Source organism: Dermacentor albipictus, chromosome 2 (genome assembly GCF_038994185.2).
Source record: "Dermacentor albipictus isolate Rhodes 1998 colony chromosome 2, USDA_Dalb.pri_finalv2, whole genome shotgun sequence".
In the NCBI taxonomy this organism is placed as follows: Eukaryota; Metazoa; Arthropoda; class Arachnida; order Ixodida; family Ixodidae; genus Dermacentor; species Dermacentor albipictus.
This window is the reverse complement of record NC_091822.1, coordinates 151,631,327-151,649,586: the sequence shown is the minus strand read 5'-3', so window position 1 is coordinate 151,649,586 and position 18,260 is coordinate 151,631,327. Positions and strand designations below refer to the sequence as shown.

Sequence of the window (18,260 nt, the reverse complement as noted above, 5' to 3'; positions counted from 1 at the left end):
ATTGAAATAAACTGGATAATGTATTTCTTTACCTAGGAAGTGCATGTGGAGCGTGTCTGCCAGTAAGCGTTCCTGGTCTCCCCCCACCTCATTTCTTGACCATTGGATTTTTTTAAGGCCCTGAAGGCAGCGCATGCTGGCATCTCTCTCTCGGACACGGAGGCATCTGTGGCATCTCCTTTCACATCAAAGGTGGCCAACATCTCCTGCGTGCCCACGCTCATCAAGTGAGTGTCTCAGACCAAGAAACAGCCTCTCAACATCGAAGCAAAATGCTGCATGAGAAAAAAAAAAAAAAACGCAACATCCCCAATTTCACTCAACAAATGCAGACTCCCCTGAAGTTATCCATTTGGTTTAGCACCACCCACCTGAGGAAAAGTAACTTGCACCCATCATCGGTTGGCGTTGTGGGCAACTTTCGATCAGACAGAAGTGTCACACCCGTTGTTATAAGTTTTAACGACCGTGAAACGTCACACATGGCCACCGTAAGAGTTTCGAATTAGCGCATGTCAAATGGGCGTCTGTTTTGTGTGTGTGAACCAAAAAATTGCTAGGTCTGACGCAATACCAGTTACACTGAAGGCAATAGTACTCATTTGGTTGCAGATTAAAAGTATGTTTTCTCGTAGCAAAAAAAAAAAGAAAGTTGATTGCTTGGTTGTACAACTTTCACAGGCAGTTTTCTGCAACAATTTATTGCTGTTCATGTGCCAGGTATTGGCACCAGAAGCCACCAGCAAGGCAACATCCTCTGATTGACCACCAAGCATCTAGGTTGGGCCAAGTCTAATGCCCAACGGGCAAACAGAAAACTTTCTCATTGACCTGTTGTTCACTTGGGGTGTTAACAGATGGCATCACACTTGCACTTCTTTTTCATACATTCAATTGGAAATTTTAGTTAGTGTTTTAACGTAGCATTACCTGTTACCGATAGCGGCTGCCATGACTACATGTGCATGGAGTTTGCCGTGCTCTGGTAAGTTTGTTGAGAAAGTCTCGCATATACTGTGCTTGCATAAGGACATGGCAGCACCTAGGCTGCCCGCTTTGACCCTTATTTGCCCATGGTCTTTACTCTCCATCACTACAGCAAGAAACGGTAAAATCAATTGTTGCTTATGGCAAATTTGGTCAATCAAACCGGAGCACCCTAGTATGTCATTTGATCCAATCGTCATCGCCCCAGGGCAACCCCGCTGCACACCGGTGCAATTTGCAGAATTCGTGAATTGTCTCATCTCATGCTGGGAGGGTAAAGGATAAATACTATTTTGTCGCTATTATTCAGAGCAGTTTTTTATTTGATGCTGCTAGGCCTAGAGGGGCGGCATCGATGCAGAAAAGTGTCGATTTTCATCTAACAGATGGCGCCAGAGCATTTGGCACCGATCAACAGTGCACAGTCATGCGGCGCCGTCTGTTAGGCGGAAATCAACACACTTTCCCACTTCAATGCTGTCGCTCTAGGCCTAGCAGCGCCAAGCAAACAACCGATCTGAATATTAGCGACAAAACAGTGTTCATACTTTGTTCTTTGCATGAGATGACACTAAGTGATGACTGAGCTTACCATTTATTTCTTGCTGTCATGGTGTAGAGCAAGTAACGCTGGCAAATTAGGACCAAAGCAGGTAGCCTGGGTGCTGCCATGTTGTCCCACACAGTGTACTATACAGTTGGACTGTCCTAGTAAACTTACCGAATCCTGTTAGACCTCATGCATGCACAGCCATGGCAGCTGGTATTGGTAACAATAAGACGCTAACACTATGTTAAAACACTCGAATTACTAATCTATACTTTTACACTGCGTATCAAATATAGGCTTTTTTTTTTTTTGCATCAGCGGAGCGCAGGTATTGTGAGTTTTGTCCAGTGGCTGCATGGGTAAAAATCTCGTGCTGCAACTCTATTCAGTTGTATCACACCTCACAGTTAGTTCAAGGGTGAACATGGTGCCAGCCACTAAGCTTGTTGCGGAAGCGTCTATGGTGAAAGTATTTTAGCATTGGATGCGACTTTATTGTAACAAATCTCAACTCTGCTAACAGCATAAATTGAAACGTGAACAGGAAATGACTGACCAGAACGTCCTATCTGAATAATCCATGCGGTCCTTTCATCTGTTTGCAGGGAAGGCCGTGCAGCCCTGGTGACTTCTTTTGGCATCCTCAAGTACATGGCATGCTACAGCATGACGCAGTTCACCTCGGTGCTCATACTCTTCTCGCTCTACTCCAACCTCACTGACCTCGAGTTCCTGTACATCGACCTCTTCCTCATCACTCTCTTTGCCACCCTGTGTGAGTACGATAAGGCTGAGCTTCTGGACAGGATTGACTCTGCCATGCCTGCACGATGCAGTCCTAGCTGTAGGGCACGTAATTTAATTGGGAAATCAAATTCGCACATCCATGACACATTTTCTGTTGTGGCACAGATCTACTCCTGCTTTGATTGGGTAAGCGCAGACGTGAGAAGTGTTTGGGCAATAAACAAGTTCATAGGTGAAATCGCAGGACAAGCATGCTCTGCCTTGAAGAATCTGGTCGTCATTGCTTGCGTGCTCAGCAAGTGTAGCTTTTTCAAGTGTTGACATAAACAAGGCTTCATGTTTTTTAAGCAGAGGAGCATGGTAATGCATAGAGAGAAGGAGAAGACAGCACTTCTCAGTTTCTTAGCTGTTCAGCACAGTGTACGCACAATAATCTTTGCCTGGCAGCTACTGAAAACGTGGTCGTGTGTATGGTATATCAGTCTTGCCCTCTAACAAAAGTTATCACCCAATTCATACCCGTAAAATTTGTTGAAATTTGTTTTTTGCCAGCACTGTCGGCAGTCTCAGCACTGCATCTTCGTGGTCATCCTCAGCATCTTAACTAACTTGTCACTGGCATGTGCAAGGACACTCATCGGGGATTAGATGGGTGGGAAGGTCAGCATTCTCCCAGTACCTGATGTAAATTACCAAATCAGTTGTTTTTCACAGTCATTTGCTGTGCTCTTATGGCCTGTCAAGTGTTAGGCTTTACAATGACCCCAGATTTGCAACTTGCCAAGAAATTGTTTAGTCAGCACTTTCTTAAGTGCTCCTCGTTCAGGTCTTTACTGTGCCCTGCATGGAGCAGAGACATGAGAGAAAACACACTTTTGCAGTTGGCCGTACAGAACCAAGTCCCAAGCTGGACAAGCGGCCACCCCCGTCAAGCCTGATGGGAGTCACCCCACTGACGTCCATTCTTAGTCAGATTACACTAGTCATTCTTGCACAAGTTCTTGGCATCATGGTTCTTTGGAAGCAATCCTGGTAAGTGTCTTTGTTTCAATTCTCGTCGTGATACGTATAAATCACTGTGCACATTTGTGCAGGAGTCTTCATGTGACAGGTTTCCCCGAGGACAAATCAATGATCAAATTCTATTATCATTCACAACAGCCACACTTGGTGAGATTTAGCGCTCTGGCATTAAGTAGCAAGTTTTTATTGCGGCGTAATCTGTAATGTACTTTGGGAAAGGAATAGACCAAAAACTCGTCACATAAAAGTACGACTGAAATGGCTTGCATCCTGCCACGATAGCATAATGCTATGGTATTGCGCCACTGAGCTCAAGGTCTTAGGTTTGATTCCCGGCCATAGTGGCTAAATTTCGATGGGGCGAAATTCAGAAATGCCTGTGCAAAAACATTTCATTATGGCATCTCTTGTAACTCGCTTTGCTGTTTGAGGACGTAAACCCTCGTGATTAAGCTCTCTAAGATGGCAAGCTCAGGTCGCATAATGTCACTACTGGCGTACGTGCTCTTGCTCATCAATCGCTGCTTCGCATGCACACAAACAGACTAATAACTGACTCGCACTAACAAGGTGCAGATAGTCAGATACTACGGGCCACATTGTCACGTGCCTTGATGAGACCCCCTGCGATGTCCATTATGTGATATTGTGGCTCCATCTAGGGAGCACTTGAAAAAAAGTCGCAGTTTCGCCAGAAGGGCGAAGCATCGATTGCGATGCAAATTAGCAGACAGCCATACGAAGTAAGGATACCATTTTTATCGGCCTGCCAACTAAATTAACAAGCATGGCATCAGCGCAAACAGCAAATGTGAACACATCACACTAATGATCGCGGACACTTGCTGTCAAAACGCTCGTGTGAGCAAGCGCGACAGCGGCAGAGAGCGAAGTGACCTTCGTGCTGTTTATTGGTTTCAACACAAGCCAAGTGCCAAGAACATACAGCACGCATAAAGCTACAAGCCATCAACGCAGCTAGACCCTGCCCCCAATGCAGATCACTCAGAAGATGCGACCACGCGCAGCCACCGCATACACAGTTGCAGCTGGAGTAGAATGCCACTTCCCCTCCCTCTCCTCTTCCCGGCAATGCCTTGCAGCGTTATGTTCCTCGCACATAACGGAGAATGGCGCACTTCCTCCTCAATCTCTTCCTTTTCGTGTGGGCAAGATGGAGCCGCAATTGTCAGCTCCCCTCGCATGCTTTCACTCGCACATGCTGCGTAGGGCTCGCAGTGACGGTGTTAGCACTCTTGGTCTTTATGTGGAACATCACGGTTACCTTGACGGTAGAAATTCGCCCGAAGTGTCCGTATAATTGCGATTGCAATAAAATGGCCTCCATTTGCCATTTGCCTCCAAGACTATAATGCAGACTTTTGAATGTGTAGCCGTTGTGAACGTTTGCAGTTTTCTTCTTTTTTAGCATCTTTAGACCTATGACACGTGAGGCTTCAGACAAGATGGCACAAAGCAGTGCAATGGCTTATTACAATTTGCTATTGCAAGTAAAAACACTTGAGCACTGTGTAGAAAAAAAAAAAATAAAAGAAGACTGATCATGTCTGGACGTGTCATACTCTGCTTTGATTTAAAAAAAAAGAAACTATGCCAACAGCACTTTTTGTGTCGAGTCATCTGCACCGCTTATGTATATCGGAATAGGAATATAGCAGTGCAACTGCTATATTCCTTAGCAGGAATATAGCAGTTGCACTGCTAAGCACCAGGTCGTGGATTTTATTCCAGTCACGCAGCCGCATTTCGATGGTGGCAAAATACAAAACCACTTTTGTGCCTAAATTTAAGCACACATAAGAACTCCAGGTGGTCAAAATTAATACAGTGTCCCCCACATACAAAGTGCCTCAGAATAGTATCGTGTTTTTTGCACGGAATACCCCAGAATTTTTGTGTTGGCAGGCAATGGACAGAGCCATGCAGGGAAGCAGCATGGTTCTGGAGAAACTGGAGAAATTTGTGTGTGTGGAGAAACTCTTAAAGCTTTTCTGCTTTTTTTTTTTTTCATTGCTTTTAAATTGGCATTGCTATTTTTGCTTCTTTCTTTGTACGGGAGCATCTCCTGTGCAGATCAGCACATTTCCAATGGCAAGATTAGACAGAAAGTGGCAGATGTCCAGTTAGCATGCTCCTTATAGACTGAATGCTGTTTTATATCTGGCTGATCTTCAGCAGTTAACAAGGGAGTGATCATTGCAGGTGGTGGCCATTATTAGATGCGTCCTAGTGTCACATCGTGAGCCCTTTCTTCTTTTCTTTCGTGACAGGTACCACCCACATGTACAGGTAGCTGGGTCCTATGATCAAGAAGAGCTGGCATGTCACGACAACTATGCTGTTTTTGCGGTGTCCGTCTTCCAGTACATCACCCTGGCCATGGTATTCTCTCGGGGCCATCCGTACCGCAAGACAATCCTGTCCAACTGTGAGTGCTCAATTTTGTACTTCATGTACAAAGCAAGGCAGTGCTTTATCAAAGAGGAACACAGGCGTAAACATTTTGTTGGCATTTCGAAGTTTGAGGATTATTTACAGTTCTGACAGTAGTACATGGAGAAGCGTAATTCTCATGGCACTGCAGGTAAAAAATTTTGAAATGTTTTGTGCCTGTCAGCTCCTGTCACCACGAGCAACACTAGAATAACAGGCAACTGGTGTGGAAATAATGTGCTATAGTTTTCTGTATAACAAGATTACAGCCCGAAAGTTTTTGTATTTGGCAACAAAAGGAAAACACACAACAAATAAAAATAAGAAGGAAAGTGAAAATTGTGCAATACGGGGAATTGCAAACTACGGAGATGCGTTCAAAGGAAAAGTGAAGCAGCTAAAGGCATTTATCAATCTAGAAAGTGCAGTTTTATCTTTTTTTCTAAAAATGGAAAAATGTGAACATGGTTCTATGACATCAAATTAGTACTATTCATTTAGAATACTGACTGTGTCAACAATTGATTTCTGTTCACAGTGCCTCTGTGCGCAGTCTTCTTTCTTTTAGCGGTGTGCTATTTCTACATGGGATTGCAGCTTTTATTATAGTAGTTTCTTGCACATCACCCATCAGGTTTCTCTCATGCACATGCTGTTGGTGGTTGCAATTTGGCAGACACCTGGTGCTACGTGACAGACACCTGTCATCATGAAAGAACAAAATCATTGTTTACCTGACAGTGGAATGAAGCTAGACAAGGGAAACCCATTTGGGTCCTCACGGTCGAGAGAAACGTTTGTATGTCTGTGCTTCTTAGACAGTAGGTAATGATAAAGTGTATGTTTAACTTTGCTATTGCGATAGCAAATACATTCACACTCCAGGCAAATCTTCGCTGTCGGCATGATGTTCCATATTAAGTCCCAATGCAATAAAAATGAGTGACCCGCATGGTGTGGGTACGAGGGAAAGCATGCGAGGGTGAGTCCACAAGGATGGTGGCTTGACGCCAGTCATTTTCCTGCTATCCCAGTGCTCGAGGTCACGTGACCAAGCATATGCTAGGGCAGACTGTGGTTGCGCATGGCTGGGCACATACGCAGCCCATGGGCCGTGCCTTGGAGGTACTAATCTGCAGTGGGTGAAAAGGTTAAGTGCGAGGTGAGATAGCTGGTTGTATTACGTATGCCTAGGGTTGTAGGTTGCACAATCTAAGCTTCGGAGATGCAGTGAAGTGAGCTGTAGCACAAAGTGTTTGCTCCATGCTGCCAGTGCTCTTAGTTACAGCAACTTTGCGATTGTTTATTTTTGTGACAGCGAGAGCTTTCAATTGTCGAGTGTGATCTATTCGAGTTTGTCTGTGTGGGGGTGACATCATGTTTGTTTGTTTTATTAGTAAGCAAAGGCTTACTGCAATTTATGCGGCCAATAAAACTGAACCTCATTTGTCCAGTTGTCTAATTCTTTGGTATTGCTATCAGTGCTTCGCCTTTTGGTGAAACTGCAACTTTCATTTTTTTGCGTAAGCTAACATTTGGATATTCATACTCTTGAGAAAAAGGTGTGCTGGAACAAAGTATAGTACATTGAACGTGTTTTCTATCTTCCACAGATTTGTTCATATCGGCATTGGTGGTGATGATGGCTTTCAGCATATACCTGGTGCTCTACCCCGCAGAATTTCTCATCGCTGGCTTCGAAGTAAGTGCAGTGTCTGCCCTTGCATGGGTGACGTTTGCTCCTTACCTCTGCTTGCTGGTCCTGGCAGCTGCGTTCCAATGGAGGCAGAATGCAATAACACTTGCACACAGTGCTTTATGTTCTTATTAAAAGAACTGTCTTCATATTTAATCTGCAATCCTCCACTACGGCGTTCACCATATCCCCTTATGTTGCTTCGGGGTGTTTAACTCAATCAATCAATCAATCAATCAATCAATCAATCAATCAATCAATCAATCAAGCATGCTGGGTTGCTGGGCAACATTTGCTGACTCAGTGCTTTCCACTTTCTGTTGTGTTCACCTTCTAATGTTTTTGGCTTCCTTCTGGTCACATAATAAAAGGGAGTTTCCGAAAGGAGACACGAGCAGTTTGCATGCTTTAAAGCGAGCTTAACGCACCGTAAAAATAGCATCAGTAGCACCGTGCATACGGAAAGCAAACTATTTTGCATGCAGGGCGAATAGTGTCCACTAAGTTTAGGTCAAATATGGATCGTGAACCATCCCTCGGGCTTGGTGAGAAAAAAAACACTCCATGGATATCATGCACTGCTGTTAACATCTTAGCCAAATTTTGGAGTCGTGTGCACTGCGGGGAGCTCGCAAACGGAGTGCAGAGTCACCTTTTTCTCAAACACACTCTTTTCAACAGAAAGCTCTCCTCACTCCTTTCTAGGCTGCCATATTTCGTCATATGGCAGAGTTCCGTACGCCATTGCTATTGGCTAATAGCTAACATCAGTCAAGAAGGGTGTGTGGATAGTGCACTTCTTCCTACTATTACTGTATATATCTATTGACACAGTTTAATAAAGAGGCTAAAGTAAGTGAAAATCTGAGTTTTCAATTTTGATAATAATTACGTACTTGCGGAAGTTCGACTGTCGTACTATAGCCAGTTGTCATCTGCTAACGTTCTGCCACGCCTGCCCTCGTAAGAATGATACCTTGGCCGCACTGCCTATCATTGTCGTAGCCATCGAGTCTCGCTAATTTGTATTAGTTAAAAAATTTAGGAAACTTACAGTCAGACCAGATGTACACTTGCCAGCTGGCGCTCACTCCTGACCGCTCCTGGCTAGATGCCTTGGCAGAGTTCACTGAGCTATTGCGCAAAATGCTCAATTTGCATGTGGCTGCTATCCATCGGTCAACAAAGCTGGTCCACACCACATAGCACAGCCACACTGGAGCACAGCAGCGCGAGCATGCACTCCAGCCTTGTCATGCTCATACTTAGCCGGTACAGTTGCATGTAGCCACGTCTGCAGTGTAGCACAGATATAGCACGGCCGCCGTGGGGTGCTGTGGTGAGCCCGCTCGCTGAGCTTGCTGCAACTTGCTGAGGACAGCAGCCTGCTATGCCGCTCCCCTTGTCCCCTTCCAGCCTTCCTTGACTGTGCTAAGCGACCATAAATATTTATGGTCTGCTGAGCAAGAGGCCTCGTGCTTTTCTCCTCGAAGGAGCCACTCTGGCTGCTGGCAGAGGGACGTCACATGCATGGTGCACCCAGGTTGCACACATTCCACCTGCAGTGCACAAAGATCCAGCAGCAACGAGCACGACTCAGGGATTCCTGCGAAATGCGGAGTGCGCCAAACTAGCTTTAGAAGTGCACGACAGATCGAGAAGAAGATTGAGAGAAAAGAAGCTAGCCCAGAGTTGCCGAAGGAGAGGCGGTCATAACCAAAAAGAAGGCGAGCCCTTGGCTCTGGTATGGGAGAAGGCAGGACAGGAAGGGTCGCTTGCAGGCACGGGTCAGGGCAACTGGAGAGAGCCTTCATGTGGAGAGGGTAGCTCTCGTCCTTGTACCACTACTTCACGACATTTCATTTGCTTTTAACTCGGCTAACGACTGAATACTCTTTAAACATTCTTGCAGCAGAACGCTCCCTGGACGGCCCCTTACAGCTCCTGGTTTATAACCGAAATTTCTCAACAGGGTCCTGGTGAAAGGGGCCCTTTGGTTCCTTCTTTCTTTTTTTTTTTTCAGTTTCTTTACATGGGGTGCACTGACAAAAAAAAAAGATCGAGCCCCTAGGATCCCTTTATTCTTTACACTCATTGCATAGTGAAGGCCTTGAATTCAGCAATGTTCGTGCCATGAGGTAGAGTACGAGGGTTTATCAGCCAGTTGCCTGCTCTTGGACTGACATATGTCGTGACACCCATGGTTAAAAGGCATTTTACATCTATTACCTTGGCAATGAGTGGCACTAACTAACACTCACACACACATGCACATACCCGAGAAAATGGCCGAGAAAATGGCATAGCGGTAGCTTAATTTGGCAAATTACCGCAGAAATAATGCAGAGGATATGGGTAGATGCAGGCAATATTTTAAGCATATATTTATGCAAAATCTCGAACATTTATTGCCAAAGTGATTCATAACCACACTATACAAGAAAATGTCTACTCTTGCAAAAGAGTGAGAATAAAGAGAGGCGGCGGTTTTGAAAAATTGAATCAGATGGAAGGCAGACAGCCTTCGTAAACTTACAACTCCCAGCTGTACGTTCATGAATAATATTTGGCTCAAATGTTCATGACAGCATTGTCCAGTAAATAAGCAAGTTTATTTATTATCAACAAATGTTGCGAGGCCTCTCTAAAAGGGCACTAAAGAGAATCGCTAAGTCACTTGAGACCGACAATGCGTTCTTTCAAAACTGTTTTCAGGCATTAATTTCGTGGTAAGAAAGTCGCACACGAAAGAAAAAGCAAATGTGAAAATTCTACTTCCTGAATTTTGCGCCACAATGATAGTGTAATGTCATGGATTTGAAAGTATATTCTTCTATTTGGGTCATTGCGGCGCAGCAAATGTTCTTCCAACTCTCGAAGTTTAGTTCCTTTGGAATATGACACGGTCCATCTTTACAGATGAGAAATTGACCAGGCCAAGCAGACTCCGCCAAAATCCATGACGTCTTTGCGAGCTGGTGCAGGAACTTCGAGAAGGCATCACCGCCCACCTCTCATTCTTGCATAATTTCTAGCTTACTGAGACCCCTCTAGTGGCAGAGGCATTTTAGGTATTGTAGGAGCATAATTTATAAATACAGCTGAACCTCTTTCTCCTTAGTGTTTCTGTGAAATAAAGCATGCTGATCCTTGCACAACGTCTCTAATGCAATTGAAAGTGCACAATGTCAACGTGGCGTTCCCTTTTACAGTAGGTCACACTGTACCGTTGAAATGTTACTTATCACATCTGCATTGCTAAGTATGTTTCCTTTTTCCTTCTTCTCTCCCAAATTCCGCAGTTTGACTTGACGGACGTAGATATGACGTTCCGCATGCTCTGTGTCGCCATTGCTGTGGGCCACTTCAGCATCGCTTACGTTCTGGAGGTAAGCTATCGTCGGTTATGCAAGGTGACGTGGCTGCAGGTGTGCCGAAGTTGGATGTTATTGTGATGGCAATTTAACTGTACGGACACTCGAGTCTCGTTTTGTCACCGTTGGCACCACCGGGCTGTTCTGGGTGCGGTGGTCGATGCTCAGCCCATGCAGCCCAGCCAGCAGAGTCCATTCTGCCCGCTCGCTGTGTGTTGGAAGTCACGTGATTGCTTTAGGTGCCAGGGCGAGCATGCGAGGGCGAGCCCTGGCACCTGCTCTGCCTATCATCTGTTTATTTATTCTATGCTTTGAATAAACAAGCATTAGTAAGCACTTGTCCCATCTAGGATTTTGTAATCCTTTGATTGCACAGTTAAACCTCAATATAACGAAGTAGGTAAAATCAGCAATTTGCTTTGTTATGTTGAAATCTTGTATTGAAATTTGACCTTATACGGAAGTAAGTACAGTTGCCGATCAATTCTTCTTACATGGAAAGAGACTGCAGAATTTTCTGAATTATTGGGCAATCGAAAAAAGCAAACTTGAATGAGACAACATTCCTTTACTGCATAACCAAAATTTCGTTATATTGAAATCTCATACAAACACACTTCGTTATATTGAGGTTCTAATTACATGGTGTTCTATGGTCAAGAAGTTGGAAAAGTTAAATACTTTGTTATATCGAGAATTTCGTTATATTGAAGTTTGTTATATCGAGGTTTTACTGCACTTCAATACCATGAATATCTACAAATTAGCCCAGTGGCTCGCCCTTCTACCAACACCTTGTGTTCAGCAGCATGTCCGCATTTGTTTAACCACGCTGTAACTCGTTCTTTTTTTCGATTTAGCGATACGTCCATGGTCATCTCATTCTTAGCACGCTTTCTTTTCTGCATTTTGCAGGACTACTTTGTGCAAGGTTTTGTTTTTAAGCAGCTTCAGCTGAGATTCTTCAGTGGCTCGGCTCCTTACAAGGAGCTTCAGGAAGAACTCAAGGACCAATCCCCATGGACACCGCTGTCGCGAGAGTCCTCCATCATGAGCGGCGGTCCTCGCCGGTTGGGCGACTGCATTCTCCAACCTAGTGCCTTACAGCTCGCCTCTCCCCAGGAAGACACCAGCGTCGACAGCGCGATAGTCGTCGATGCCTTCGGGAATGAAGGCCCCGCCACCGACAAGCAAAGCGGCGACTCCACTGCGCCACCATGTGTCACGCACATGTGACGAATGGTCCCTCGTGCTTCTCGCGTGACTCGCTTTGTGGTGGGGCGGTTTCAGTCGCTGGTCTTCAGCATTCACCGTCGCCTCTTTTCGATGGTCGCGGACTGCAAATGAAAAGAAAAGTGATGAAGAAGGAAATAGAGTGGTGCCTGTTGTGATGATTGAAGTATTGTATGTTGTGATTGTAAGTTGTGTCAAATGCGCTTGTCACCTAACAGTTGAGGCACCACGTTATCCGCTGTCCCTGGATCGTCGTAGTAAAGTTGCAGTGTAATTGAATGAAGAGAAATGCGGTTAGAGACAGTTCGCTAATGGCTCAATTTTCCGGGTAGCTAGCTGCCAGTGGCTGTGCAGTTTGATCTGAAAGGCCCATTGTTTGAAAGGGGTGAACAGGCCCAAACGCTGTTCACTTAAATAGCTTGTACAGCATACCACCGAGTCACTCTGCACGCTTGGGTTCAACTTTTTCAGACCATGATGCCTCCAATCAGAATTTAGTTGGGACGAATTTTAATCTATCGAGAAAGTATTCGAAAAACATGGTAGGGCTACAGTGTTGCATCTGTTAAAGTATGTTTTTAAACTGCTTTGTTTCGAAGTTGCCGACACCACTTGTTGCAAGTCTTCTGCTGCATTGCGTTCGCAATGTATGTGATAGCTCGTGGGCATGATTAATTTACACGCTGATTTTTAGTGGCTATATTACATGAGAGCATGATAGTTCTTTGTACATTTGGGTGTGTTAAGCGAAATTGGTGCCAATATGTGCCTATTTCTGGCAACGAAATTTGTGTGTCTGAAGTACTTCAGTAGAAACATGCCATTGCAGTCAGCTTTAATGCAACACGAAGATCAATTTTTCTGTAAAGAATAAAAGATAAGCGTGATGATGACCTCACGTGTACTTGGAGCATGTACGTATTTTATTGTCTGTTGTACCGTCCATGTCATTATGTTTACAATGTTTGGTTCAAAAAGAATTAAAGAAACATTTTTAGAATTAATAAATATCAGTATCAGATGTAACAAAAGTACTTTCATTTCCACTGTGACTTTATTATAAGGAGGTTCAACTGCCTGTCAAAGATTTTCTTGAGGCAAGGACATGTGGCTGAGAATTAGGGTGCGAATAAATCAAGCATGCCCATTTTTGATATTCATGGTACTGTTTATATGTCAATGATTCATCTGACCCTGTCATCTAAAAAAAAAAAGAAAACCATCAAGGCAGCTCATGCATCTGTTTGCATTCGTGTTCTGGTCAAGCATTTATTTGACCACAAGCACTTGCATGTATTATTGGCCTGTGTGGTCAGCTCTGTCTTGGAACATGTTTCATTCAACCTTAAATAATTAAAACTTCTGATAATATATGCTGAAATCTGTTTTCCTGCAAGTTTGGATTAACTTGAGTCGACCGTACTTAAAGATTTTGTGTTGTTGGTATGCCAGCGCTACAGGAAAGTTGCATGGGCACAGATAACTTCACGAGGTATTTGGTCACCGCCTGCAAATTTATCCTCCCAATCGAGAAACCATTCTTCGTGATTTAGAACATTGTTTCAATTGAAAGTGATGTGCTGTGCACAACAAAGAAAGGCTGTCAAGTTTTTTGTGAACAAAAGGCTGTCCTTCTCTTTCTTGTTGCATGCCGCTTGTGGCCAGGATTACGTTGCTCAATGCTGTTATGAAAGAAAAAGCCTGACGTGAAAAAGATTGAACGGTCTGCTATGCCTGTAGTATGTTTTTTTTTTAAGGATGTTGCAATTCGTACTCTGCTTTGGCCAGAAGCAGTTGTTTATTACATTCCCTTGAACACGTAAAGAACCGATTTACTTGTGTTTCAGTTGGTGTTTTCCTTTTAAACTGGACACAGAAATGTTCGTAAACATGTCTATGTCTCTTCACATGCCTTCTTCTCTTTCTCTTTTCTTTTTGTTTATTCATATATTGGATCTTTGCTGCTCGTTGCTGTGGCTGAAAGCTAAAGTAGCTGCGTTGAAGTCTTCAGAGTGAGGTCTTCTCGTTGCTCGAAGTTTTCACAGTGAATAGATGGCAGTGAACCCCTTTGCAGTAAATTTGTTTCATCAAAGTCTTCAGGTTATTCACAGCAGCGAAGTCTTCACAACAAAGTCTTCAGAGTGAAGTCTTCATGGTGAATTGAGGTCATGAAAACTTCACAGCAGAGTCTCTACAGTGAAATCACTGCCTTGCCTTTACAGACTTCCTGTTGCAAAAGCTGATAAGGACCTTCGGCAAGAACATTGGCATTTTTGCCACACTTCACTTGTTTGGCATGGGATTGCAAGAGTGTGTGTTGATTTGCATGGTGCTTCTAGTCTACGAGATGATGATAGATAAGGTCTTAATAGGGGATATGGTATGGGATTATGCATCATGCTTGCCTGCCTCAATGTCGGGTACTTTTATTGCAACCTGACTGTGTCTTGCGATTGCCAGAAAGTGGCGAGCGGGAAAAACTAAAAATACCCAGATTCAACCGCCACCTATTTTTGCCAGAAATTTCGTCCCTTGGGTATTTTCTGTTTTAGTCAAGCAAACGGTGCTGCTAAACTTGACTGCAACAGGGCATGTTTAGGAAGAGGAGTGTTATTTACACTTTCTGGCAGCAGTCTTTTCGATAAGTTCATCAGGCTTTACTACGTACTTTGCTCACTTGTATTGGCGCGCTATTTTTTTCTTCTTTCGTGCATACAGACTTTTTTTTTAACAGGCCTTTGGGCTAGGCTAGAAGTAAGTTTGAAAGTTTTGTCTCTCCAAGCCTGGTTGAATTATTTATTATTGTAGCGCTTCAGCTGCATGTTACCCCGGTGATTTATCTGTTATGTATATGCAGTTGAGAAGCATTACTTGTGTGTACTTATAGACTGACTCTTGCTAGTCCCTGTTGAACTCTTAGGGTACGCACAGTGGAGTCTGTGGACCGTTCGCTGATTAAAAGCCAAGTGCAATGAAATTTCAGTTTTGCCGATTGGGTTATTAATGAATGGTACATACTATCGAAGTGATCTTGGCAGAGCTGCAAGGCTGGTAATTGCGTTAATTTTCTTACTAGCAGCCTTTAAATAGCACCTTAGCAGAAGGCAGGTTGGTTAGTGGCCATGACACATAAGCTGGAACATCGCCTCCGAGATTTTCAGCTTGCCGCAGGTGCCACCCAATCTCGGAGGATATGCCCAGGTGCCTGCACTGCGGCGGTATTCTGAAGCAATCACTGTCAGGGATGCGGTCACTTTTGCATGACTTGTTGCCAGACACGTCGGTGTAAATGGCCAACCACATTCCTAGCACAGTGCCCAGCTCAATATAAGAACACTGTCATCCTTACGTTTGTTGCGTCGAGTACAGAGTCATGCGAAATCTTGCTAAAAGGATTGTATCACTTAGTCATCGCTCGAGAATACCACCCCTGGTTCTCAAAGTCCTAGGACCTACGTCATTTCCAGCTAGGGGTAATGATGGTGTTTTCTTCAATTTCGGTATCGGAAACATTCATTCTTACTAGCTTTTTGTGAAGCATCCACTCCCATTTCTAATGTAAAGTTTTGCATGGAGGCTGCTCTATATCTGCGTTACCTCAAATTAATTTTCTACACATTCAATATGTCATTGCAGTTGGCTTTTAACAGCCACAGTGTACTCCGTGCGATGCTCGGGAGGAGAGTCGGTCTGATCCTGTGCACTTGTGCTCGGCCTATATTACGCAAATCAAATGTGGGGATCCACGACTTCATGCAGGTCAGCACTTAAACTAGCATACCCTGTTTGTAATTGGTAGGTGACAAATGGCTTGGCTTTGTATACACATGTTTGCAACAGTATCCACATTGTACAGAAGTGACCACTTTTCCTAATCGAAATTCAGCCACTCAAGTTTTTTTTCCCCATGGATGTCCCTTTGCTGGGTGCCATATACTGCACAGAACTGTTTGATTGTGGACCACATGACTGTTATTGCTGCCAGTATCTTAATCTTTCCTTCTTTATTTCATTTTCTCTCTCTGAACAATCTGTATTCAGTGGTAAAGCAATTTCCGTCCAAACACATTGGGCAAGTGTGTGTACGTGTATGCTTTCTGTACGTTCAGATGTCTCTTGCATCGAATCTCACGCATGCTTTACTTTATTCGCTATGCTGCATAAATTGTAGGCTGGGCGAAGCAAGATAATTGCTTTTGCATACTTCACAATGTGTACAGTTCGGTCAATTATGAGTGTCACACTAATTAAAAAAAAATGAGCTCCTACACTCAGTCATGTAATGCAACGGTAGCTATTTCCTTTTTAATTGAGGCATTGTATTAAAGTGATATAATAATTGCTGATTCATCCTCAAGCTTGTCAGCAACAGTTTGAACACCTTCAACTCATCATCAATCATGCAGATTGCCGTGACATCAATTGCAGCTGCTTACTGCCACTTGAAAATTTCTTTGCAACTTGGAACATTTTCTAGGCTTTGCTAATTCTGCTACACCTGACATTTAAAAGTGTGAATAAGTTGCTGGTTCTTCCAGCTTAACATCTGCCACGTATGCTGTCTGCTTAATGTTTCTCGACACTTTTTTTTTTTCTTCATCAGACTGAGCTTATTAAGTGTACACATTTAGTGCGAAGCTTTGAAATCCCAATCAGAAACATGTATCGGCATGTGCCTTCGTGCCTCTGTGTTTTATCGTGTCATGTCATGTGAGGAAATATGGCACAGACTTGGATTACATGCACTGGTATACCTTAATCGGCTGCAGTACAGTGTCTACAAATACAGCCAGAGCCAGTTGCAGTCCGCATCAAACCAAGCCAAGACTTGCATTGAAAACCCCAGGAACTGCAGTCTTTGACTGCTGCTCACTGATGAGCTCTTTGTGATGTGCTCGTCGATATGCGATGTCGGAACTTCTCTGACAGACTGAGTAAGTCACATTGGCACTCCTGCTAACACATGCTGAGACATGACTCTGGTTGGGGCTCTTCACTACAACTCGAGAGACCTTTGAATGACTGCAACTTCAGTCTTCCAAGTATATAAGCATTGCCTTGCCAAGAAGCGCTGTACGTGCAACATACACTGAGGTTGTCTTGCAAAAGGCCTTGAACTTAGCTGTACGGTGATGACCAATAGCATGCTGCCAAGGTTAAAACTATGAGACAAAACGGTCAAAGTCAACCTTCCCCTGAAAGCTACGGAAGGAAGAACACTGCGAAAATTTGCAGATTTCTGCAGTGTGTGTGCTTTGTAGTCTGGTTTTTCTCTTTACATGCTTGTATTTATAAGTGACTGAGTGGTGAAAAAAAAAAGTTTGTACTGCTTCCACTTGCAACAGCAAAGCTCGTAGCAACAATGAGGGCATTTTTCTCGTGAATTTCGTGGAAAAAAAATGAAATGCTAGGTGTAAAAAAAAAGAAGATACAATAAATGTGACATATCTACTGCGAAACTTGTTTTTATTTGGAAAATAAAAAATATTCAGTCTTGCCTTTTTTTGTGTGTCTTACTTGTTTGATAGTTCCAATCGTGGAGAGCAAGTGTGTGTGGGCTGGTTCGCATTTTTTTTTTCTACTCAAACGAACGTATAGGCTGCAGGGACGTCCATGCTGAAACCTTGTTAAGGTACTGTAACTCTGAGCTATTCATGAGGTAACATAAGATGTTCTCCATCTCAAGCAGGTTTCATAACATTTAGGCCAACTGCACCTTGTTATTCTACTTTTTTGAAGATGTAGTCGTCAACTGGCAGAGTCTCGCAACAGAATAATACCTTGGTCACACAAGGCACTTTCAAATCTTGATCATGACTGGCTTTTTGTGGACGCTGCGGAAGGGATTGTGTCAATCGTGGTGCAGGAATTCGATCCCGTTGGGGCTATATTGTGTTTCACTGAGCCCAGTGCGACTGGGGTATAAGTCCTATCTAGCTCCTGAGGGTGGCGTTTCATGACTTAGAAGTATACAAAGACTTCCAAAGCTGTGAACTTGTGCTGTCTCACTGTTAAGGAGGGACACGAGTCTTTAGGCCTAAAGATTTACCAAAGAAACAAGCTGTAAAATTGCATATTCAGGTTCTCCATCTATTATTCGCTTGATCTGCCAAGTTTCTTATCTCGTATGCCAATATTTAAGCCATAATCTACTAATTTTGAATCTATAAGGTGGATGATTGATTTGTTTCCTTCG

General features: G+C 43.7%; 1 protein-coding gene across 3 annotated transcripts in view; it reads left to right on the top strand.

The window, feature by feature from the left end:
* The window catches only part of LOC135899852 (polyamine-transporting ATPase 13A3-like), a 165,075-nt gene extending 147,509 nt beyond the window's left edge, over window positions 1–17,566 (top strand). For all 3 annotated transcript variants that reach the window (XM_065429240.1, XM_065429239.2, XM_065429241.1), the window contains exons 22-28: window positions 118–227; window positions 2,143–2,312; window positions 3,166–3,316; window positions 5,599–5,756; window positions 7,375–7,463; window positions 10,760–10,846; window positions 11,747–17,566. In XM_065429240.1, coding sequence (XP_065285312.1) covers window positions 118–227; window positions 2,143–2,312; window positions 3,166–3,316; window positions 5,599–5,756; window positions 7,375–7,463; window positions 10,760–10,846; window positions 11,747–12,067 — 1,086 coding nt within the window. In that variant the 3' untranslated portion in view covers window positions 12,068–17,566. The remainder of the gene's footprint in view (window positions 1–117; window positions 228–2,142; window positions 2,313–3,165; window positions 3,317–5,598; window positions 5,757–7,374; window positions 7,464–10,759; window positions 10,847–11,746) is intronic.
* Window positions 17,567–18,260: the final 694 nt, after the last annotated feature.